Below are 9480 nucleotides of genomic sequence, written 5' to 3'. Positions count from 1 at the left end.
GCAGTCCAGGAAGGGGAACGTGCGACCCAGAGGATCCCCATCCCATGGTGTCAGCTATCTGCTCACAGGCCTCAGGCCTCCTCTTCTGAAGCACTGTGACCCACCTGAATTGACTCCAGGGAATGGTAAGGACCTCCAAAACCTAGGAATTTGATCTCTACTTTTCGCAAGAACTTTCTGGAGTTTTCCCAGTCCCCCAGACAGTGGTTTTGGGGGAGTGCTTTTCTTGCATTAACCTGATGAGATGCTGCCTCTCTTCCATCTCTCCTCATCTCGAAAAGAGCTCCCTACCCTCCATGGCACCATGGCTTTTCTCTCCCCCAATTCCTGTGTCCACACCTCATACCTGCCTGGTTCTCTCTCTCAAACTATGCAGACTGTTCTCCCAGTCCTCAAATTGATTTACTAGGTGTTCAAGATCTGAAGTTGATCTAGCTGTGTTCAAGGGATGAGCAAGCCCTGGGTCCCTCAACTACTCCAGCTTAACTCCTCCAATGTCTGGTACTTCTTCAACCACAGACATTTGCTATGTGGATGTGATTAGAACCCATTCATGGCTTCTTTTACTCTATATGGCAGAATAGCTGCAACAGAAACTACGTGGCCTTAAAAATCTGGGCTTTTGAAAGAAAATTTCTACTGTTCTCAGTGCTAGTGTTTAATATATGCATCTTTCTATTATCAGTCAGCCTTCAGATAATATTATTCTATTTCATATATAAGATATGAATTTATAAAGGTTTATTTCCATTTGACCCCTCCATATCATTCGTCTATTTTTACCACACATTTTATTTCTACATAGTTTATAAACTCTAATACATTGTCACTATGTTTTTCTCCCCTACTTCCTCTCTGTCTATACTTTCAATGACCAAGTATATGAATACTAGACTGGTTAATATTATCTCATCTGTCATCATGTCACTCTACTTTTTTTTTTCAGCATTATTTCTCTATGTTTTTTAGTTTAAATAGTTTACATTTCTATACCTTTAAATTCTTTGTTTTTTTTTCCCCCTATACTGTCAAATCTGCTATCAAAGTCTGTGTACAGGCAGCACCAGTTTTAAGAATTGAAATATTAACTATATCATACATTTCAAGTACCCCCATATTCATATATACAAAATAGAGCTCACAAAATTCAAGCAAGATTTAAATTACACAAAAAGGAAAATATAAACAAGTACTTTTGTAATTACAAGACATTTGAAAACTCTCACTGACAAAGGACAATGTGTCCTGCATCCTGGAATTAGATAGCTACTTTATTCCTAGGTTTTAGTGTGTGCAGTCAGATCTAATATTCTATGACTTGTCTTAGCTTTCCCCCATGTGGCATCTAATCTAAGCATGCTGGGTTCATAGTATAATTATTTGAATAATATTTTGGAAGGTAGAGGTCTTAGCATTGAGTTATCATTTCTATTAGACTGTACTATGATACATTTTCTCTGGATCGTGCCTGGTTCTGATGAAGGGAATCTTGTTTTTCAGCCCCAATTTCCTCTGTATAGCTTTGGGGTTTTTTTTTTTTCCATTTTTTAAATTTTATTTATTTTTTTTGAAATTTATTGTCAAATTGGTTTCCATACAACACCCAGTGCTCATCCCAAAAGGTGCCCTCCTCAATACGCATCACCCTTCCTCCCCTCCCTCCCACCCGCCATCAACCCTCAGTTTGTTCTCAGTTTTTAAAAGTCTCTTATGCTTTGGCTCTCTCCCACTCTAACCTCTTTTTTTTTCCTTCACCTTCCCCATGGGTTTCTGTTAAGTTTCTCAGGATCCACATAAGAGTGAAAACATATGGTATCTGTCTTTCTCTGTATGGCTTATTTCACTTAGCATCACACTCTCCAGTTCCATCCACGTTGCTACAAAGGGCCACATTTCATTCTTTCTCATTGACACATAGTACTCCATTGTGTATATAAACCACAATTTCTTTATCCATTCATCAGTTGATGGATATTTAGGCTCTTTCCATAATTTGGCTATTGTTGAGAGTGCTTGTGTAGCTTCGGTTTATAGGATTGTGTTACTTCCTTGGCTCAAACTCAAGTTCCTAATGCAATATTCTGCCTAGTCCTTCAAATCCTATTCCGTATTTGGGTCCTGACTTTGCCAAGTGGCCACTGCCACTTAGACCTCTACCTTAGCTTCTCTTTGGCTATGTCTTTCCTACATATTGACATTTCCCTTTGCTTCTTGGACTTCTCCTTCCTCCAGGCACAGACCGTTTGCACTTATAAACATGGACCTTGACTGTCCTGCTCATTACTGCAACCCCAGCACCATAACAAAGATGTCTATATTAGGTATCAATGAATATTTTGCAGATAATATAATATTGACTGTTGGCCTGAAGGGCCATTACCTTTCTCTGTTGTGCTCTGCATTGTTCTTCTGGCACAATTTCTGGTGTCAGCTGTGTCTGCCCCCAAATATTTGTCTCACTTTCTCTGCACATTGAAGGAAGGGTCTAATTGTGGGTAATAAGTAAGTAAACTGAAAAGTCTCACAACAAAATCTGAGCTGTAACATTTTGTGGATATGGGTATTAGGTTTTAAGAGACTGTTTTTCCTACTCCTATGTTTTACTGAATAATTATACCATTTTCACTATTAAGCATTTCAAATAAAATATACTTTATTAAAATAATAGAGTTGAAAATAACTAATTTAAAATACTCATACATATGTACCTGTAAATAGTGTTATGAGTAGTTTAAGGAATGACAGAGTATGATTATTAACATCTAACTTTTGATAAACCTTTGACACTATCATCTGTTGCTTCCCCTAGCACTAATATTCCTGTCTTATCATCAGTAAAGTCTTTATTTACATTTTTTTCTTAGCTTCTGTAACTTCCAAGGTTTACATATGACTTTCTTTCTTTCTTTCTTTCTTTCTTTCTTTCTTTCTTTCTTTCTTAGAAAGAGAGAGAGAGAGAGAAAGAGAGAGAGTGGCAGAGGGAAAGGGAGAGAGAAAGTCGCAATCAGGCTCTGCACTGTCAGCACAGTGTTTGATGCAGGGCTTGATGCCAGGAACTGTGAGATCATGACCTGAGCCAGAATCAAGAGGAGGACGCTTAACCAACTGAGCCACCCAGGTGGCCTTATATGGTTGTATTTCAAATCTGTTGCTCCAGGATTTGAGGACTGTGTATTGTAAAAAGCAATAGATGGGCTTTCTCTTACTTTACCCTTCTCACACTGGTCTTTAAGACATAAGCACTCATGTAATGCAAGATTTTAAGACAGGGAAATCATTATTCATCCTCTAAAACACTGGCTTCCTTTCCTCCATATGGAAAAACATAAAAAAAAAATAAAGAAATAAAGTCACAGCCAAGAAGAAACAATATCGTTTTAATTCTTTTCCGAGAAGGATACATTTTTCCTCAGTTCAATTGCTCTCCTACCCATTTTTCATTTTCCTTTTGAAGCTGGATGTCTAGTGCTGAACTGATCCATATATTACCTACTAGTCACATGTGGCTGTTGAGCACCTGAAACTCAGTTGTCCTGACTGAAATATGCCATAAATGTAAAATACATACTGGATTTCAAAGACCTGGAATACCTAAAAAGAATATAAAATATGTTATTATTAAATTCTTTTATATTTATTATGTGTTGAAATTATAATGTTTTAGATATATTGGTTTCAACAAAATACGTAAGATCATTTTTACTTTTTACAGTTTGTTTATTTTCTTTTTATAGATTAATGTGGCTACTAAAATGTTTAAAATTAAGTATGTGGCCCACATTGTCCTGGACAGCACTGTTTTAGTATCAATTATTTTAGTGGGATAAAGCCATCGTTAATCTGTTCAACTTATCAAATGGATGTCAGTACTTCTTTTTTTTTTTTTAATTTTTTTTCAACGTTTTTTTATTTATTTTTGGGACAGAGAGAGACAGAGCATGAACAGGGGAGGGGCAGAGAGAGAGGGAGACACAGAATCGGAAACAGGCTCCAGGCTCCGAGCCATCAGCCCAGAGCCTGACGCGGGGCGGGGCTTGAACTCACGGACCGCGAGATCGTGACCAGGCTGAAGTCGGACGCTTAACCGACTGCGCCACCCAGGCGCCCCTGTCAGTACTTTTTTGATGTGAGCCATAAATGTGTATAAGTTGCATATAAACACAACAATGCAAAACTTGCAAAAATATAGGTTTTAAATATAAAGATTTTTCTAGTCTACTTTGGAAGACATGGCTTATGCCAAATTTTCTCAGTCTTGGGTGGTATATGCTTTAAATCCCCTGATGTAGCCTTTTTCATGCATTCAATGTTCAAGTTTTCTAACAGCTAATTGGAGAGCTCTGGGTTTGTTATACAATGTGACCCTAGTAGAGATTAGTCCTGAAAGTTTTTAGTTCCTTGATGAGAAGATGTTAATATATGATAGTGTTTGAGCTAGTAGATTTTCATTAGCTCCTTAGAGATAGTAGGATAAATTTACTTTAGCACATTATATCTTCATATTCATAAGACCTTCCTGTTGCTATCCAGTTATTCACATTTTAAACCATGTCATTTTATTAAAGTTTAAATGTGCAAGAGAATGGGATTTTGGGGAGTTCTTTTTCAAGTGACAAAGAAAGAGGTTATTTATGGTATGAACCTAATTGGATCTTGACTTTTTTTTTTTTTACTTTTGAGAAACATATTATTCCTAAATAGAATGTTGATTATGTACTTCTAAGTATTCTATGGTATTGTATTTATTTATTTATTTGTTGAGAATGAGAGAGAGAGAGAGAGCAAGAGAGAGAGAGAGCATATGAGGAGAGGAGGGACAGAGAGAGAAAAGGAAAGGGAGAATCCCAAGCAGACTTCTCAATGCAGAGCCATATGGGAGGCTCAGTTCCTCAAACCGGTGAGTTCATGACCTGAACTTAAATCAAGAGTCAGATGCTTAACCAACTGAGCCACCCAGGCTTCTCTTAACTATTATTTCTTAATTATGTGTGTACAGGTTTATTTTTCAAATAGTAGCTCATAGTGATATCCAGAAGCAGAGGAATGAAACAGCAATTTATTATTCTTCACTGTGAGATGGAGAAGATGAAGAAACAGAGTTGTGCTGAGTGAAAGCTTAAGTAGTCTAAGGATGAATCCAGGTGCTCAGTTAAGGCTGAAAGACCCAGGTTTGGGGAGAGTATTGATTTAGACTGTTAAGAGATTTTCCTTCCATGGTCTAAACAAGGAAACACACTGATAAGTTGTTATTGAGGCACAAAAGCTCATATTTAGAAAGGATATTCTGGGGTGCCTGGGTGGCTCAGTCGGTTAAGCATCCGACTTCAGCTCAGGTCATGATCTCACACTCCGTGAGTTCAAGCCCTGCATCAGGCTCTGTGATGACAGCTCGGTGCCTGGAGCCTGCTTCGGATTCTGTGTCTCCCTCTCTCTCTGCCCCTCCCCTGCTCATGCTCTGTCTCTCTCTGTCTCTAAAAAAAATTTAAAAAGCAAGGATATTCTAAAACAAATTGTTCACTATTCTCAGGGGTAGCCAATGAGTATATACCATGAAACACAACGAGAACACCTAATTTGTTCCCAAAGACCCCTTTTTTTTGGTAGTTGTGCAAGACTTACAATTCAAACCTTAAGTCTCTGTCTAGTGCTTAGAAACTGTACAGTTAATATGAAAACAATGTTCAGATATTATATTTTTCATATTTAAATTATTATTACAGGACGATACATAAGAACACTTGCAAACTTTTTTTTCTTAGTTTTTATTTTATTTGAGAGAGAGAGCGTATGCAAGTGAGTGAGGGGCAGAGAGAGCAAGAGGGAAAGAGTGATAACCAGAGCTCACCTGAAGCGGGGCTCAAGCTCACCTGATGTGGAACTGGAACTCACGAACCATGAGATCACTACCTGAGACTGAATCAGATGCTTAACTCACTGAGCCACCCAAGCGCCCAATTCTTGCAATCTTTAACTCATCAGAGGAACTGTATTTTGATACCATAAATTTTGACATCCTGAATCCAAAAGATAAACGTCCAAAGCACAAACCCTTTGGGGGGGGAAATTTATGAGTATCTCAAATCTAATCAAATACATTGCTAATTGTTGCACAAGTGACAAATCCATCCAAAAACTCTGTCCTCTTACAAACCTCATTTTGAATCACCACCCAAATGGAGACCCAATTAGGATCAGCAGTAATGATCCATCATTCAGGACTGAAATTTCACGCCTATGTCTTTGTCTTTAATATGCTCCCTTCTGTGGAAATAAGAATAAGAATGAATTACATATTATACAACTGTAAGCCAAAATGTCCACAGTTGTATATTCAACTCCAGAGGCATGACATATTAACAGCTGTATACTCAGGAACATAAATTTCTCACTTCAGAACCTGTCCCCCAAGGATTCCCAGTATTTTGTCAAAATAGGATATTTTGGGGGAAAATCAAAAGGGGTCAATGATAGTTCTAAGGGAGAAGTGAGAAAAAAAAAGAAATTACAATGAAACTTAAGTTTTATTAAAGAAGACACGTTATCCAATTTACCCACTTTGAGATTGCAACTCGTGGATGTGAATTTCAACCCCCTCACCCATTATTGATTCAAAACTCAGGAATGCAGAGATCCTGTTGTCCTTATTAGCACCCTTTCTTTAATAATCTCTGGATTCCTTGCTTGATCTCCTGGGTTCGCACCCCATACACAATGGGGTTGAGGGCTGAGAAGATAACATGGTGGAGGATGTTGAGCAAGATTGGCACATCAGGGGAGACTTTCTTCTTCACCACAAGAGTGAGCACGAAGACCAGAAGGATGGTGCTGAAGAAGAGGATAAGGATGAAGTGGGAGCCACATGTGCTCAGGGCCTTGGCCACAGCACCCTCTGCCTTGAGTCTCAGCACAGCTCGCAGTATGAGGGTGTAGGAGAGAAAGATGAGGATGAGGTCAGATCCTAGCACAGTCCAGCTTATTGCAAACTGGTAAAGGCGATTGATGGTGACATCATCACAGGAGAGCCTGGAGACAGACATATTGGTGCAGATGCAGTTCTCAATGACCTTTCTCCCACAATAATGGAGTCGGGATGAGAGAATGGGGATAGGCATTGTAACAATACTACTCCTGGCCAAAATAAAGACAGCAGCCTTGACTACAAATTGGTCAGTGATGATGGATGGGTACCTCAGTGGGTGACAGATAGCCACATAACGGTCATAGGCCATGACCATGAATGTACAGGACTCCATGGCAAAGAAGCCATTCATGATGAACATCTGGAGGAAGCAGGCATAGAAACTGATGGACTTGAGGTCAAACCAGATGATAGCTAGGACCTTGGGAATGACAGTGAGACTGAGTATGATGTCCAGCAGGGAGAGGATGCTGAGTAGATAGTACATGGGCTCATGCAGAGAGGCTTCCACCCATATGGTGATCAGGAGAACACTATTGGCCACCATGGCTAGGAAGAGGAGGAGACTGAGTGGCAGGGACAACCAGAGCTGCCAGGTGTGGGACCTGACAAAACAATTCAGGAGGAAGTCTGAAACCTCAGAGGAGATGGTGCCATTTTGGTGTGATGTCATAGTTTGTCATATATTTCTACAGCTTTCTTGTAGTGGTCTGTAAAATTAGGATAAAAATTAGCTAGTGACACATGACACATGGATTTAGAACAATTTGCTTCACCTAGGTGATATGCTTGAGTCCTAGCAAGTCATCCAGAGTCATGTGAATTCATCTGTTTGTCCTTTGTGCCATGCTACTGGGATAATCCTAACAATTTAAGCAGTATAGAGGACTGAGGATATATGGTTTGTTTAGACATGTTTGATTTGTTCAAACATGTTATTTCTTTGCAGAAACTAAAGAGAAGGAGAGAATTGCCTAGAAAACTACTTTTGGACTGTTGTGTCCCAAATTGTTCTTATAAGTCTTCCTTTTGTGTTTTATTCTTTAATTACCATATAGACTACCACATGATAACTGAAGTGTAATAATATATGCAGGCAAGTAGTACAGCCTGGCAAAATTGGGATTCAGATAAGTGTCCCTAGCTCTCCCTGCCACTCCTGTTCTGAGTTTTCAGCTGTAGTTTGCATTAATTACAGATTTAAACAATGATGCCCTGCAGATAAAGTACTTAATCTTCATAATCTGTAAACAGTCATTTAATGAGGTAGGTGAGGATCTTGCCAAATAGTCAAATTTTTCCTCCTCTATACACATTCACATTTGTAGGATTCTTAACTTTGGAAAGAAAGAAACTTAAAAGGAAAAGGAGAAATTTCACATAGCTATGTGAGACCCATACCTGCTATCAGAAAAGGTGAAAATCTGTTCTGGTTGCAATAGTGTGATGAAGTCTTAACTTTAAAGATTTGCATCCCATTTTAATTTTATTTTTCCATCTTCAGTATAATGATCAGGTACACATTTCTCTGTTTCCAAGCACAATTCAATGTTGCCATGTTCTCTTATCACTTAACATCCTCCCCTGGCATTCTGTTAGGTGCTAGGATCACAACATTGAAAAAGACACTGTCCTTACTCTCAGGAGGTAAAAGGAAACCATTCAGGGGGCAATGAGTAATAATAAGAACAAATGACAGGTCTTGACAAACTATTAGGAGAGTGAAGGAAAGGCTGAGTAACTCTGATATGGGACAAGGTACAAGGGACATTGGCTGTTGAAACAATGTAAATATAGTGAGGTGCTTCTCTCCTTTACATTAAGGGTGAAGGATTCCAATATGGTTGTCCCCCTGAATTGTGAAAGAGATTTGAAAGATGGCTGTAGTCTGGTCAAAGGTAAGGATCAGGTCTTTGTGGGGTACTTCAAATCTCTCAGTCCATTGTAGCTAATCTGTCTACATGCACCAAGGACTCTGTTAAACCATTACTTTATGGGTTTAGAAACACTTTTTCATTAGAGGTTTTAAGTACTTCCCTGTTTATTACTCTTTAGGCTCACTATACAACATAAATTGCATATTAATTTGGGAACTTTTACCATTTCGTCTAACTGTACTGAAATATCCTAGGACTTCATCCCTTTCGAGTTATTTAGCATGTAATGAGATATGTTATAATATCACATTACCAAAAAGGGAATTTATATCTCACAACCTTAACCACCCACTACTGTATTACACTGATCTTCCTGCTTAATACAGTTGGGTTGGAGCATTTTCTAGGATTCCTCTGGATCTCATGAAAAATTGTACGAAAATGTGTTTACCCCATCAATTCTATAAAAAAGAAAACAGCTTCATGCATGATACAATGAATGTTTTTGATAACTGAATCTGATGGAGGAGAAATAGTGTTGGAATGGGGACAGGGTGGCAATGAGGGAAATTACAATAAAACTGTGAACTCAAAGATGAATGATATTTTCATACCTTTAGTAATTTTTTTCTTGGGGTGGTTCAAATAGGGTTTTTTTTTTGTTCCAGTTAGGATTTTCTGTTC

General features: G+C 38.5%; 1 protein-coding gene across 1 annotated transcript; it reads right to left on the bottom strand.

Annotated features, from left to right (window-relative positions):
• Positions 1-6644: 6644 nt before the first annotated feature.
• Positions 6645-7592, bottom strand: LOC122200370 (olfactory receptor 56A3-like). Its single transcript, XM_042905930.1, has one exon. The coding sequence runs from the start codon at positions 7590-7592 to the stop codon at positions 6645-6647; it is 948 nt and encodes a 315-aa protein (XP_042761864.1).
• Positions 7593-9480: the final 1888 nt, after the last annotated feature.

This window comes from Panthera leo, chromosome D1 (genome assembly GCF_018350215.1).
Source record: "Panthera leo isolate Ple1 chromosome D1, P.leo_Ple1_pat1.1, whole genome shotgun sequence".
Classification (NCBI taxonomy): Eukaryota; Metazoa; Chordata; class Mammalia; order Carnivora; family Felidae; genus Panthera; species Panthera leo.
Note: the sequence above shows the minus strand (reverse complement) of the source record. Positions and strands in the feature narration are given on the sequence as shown.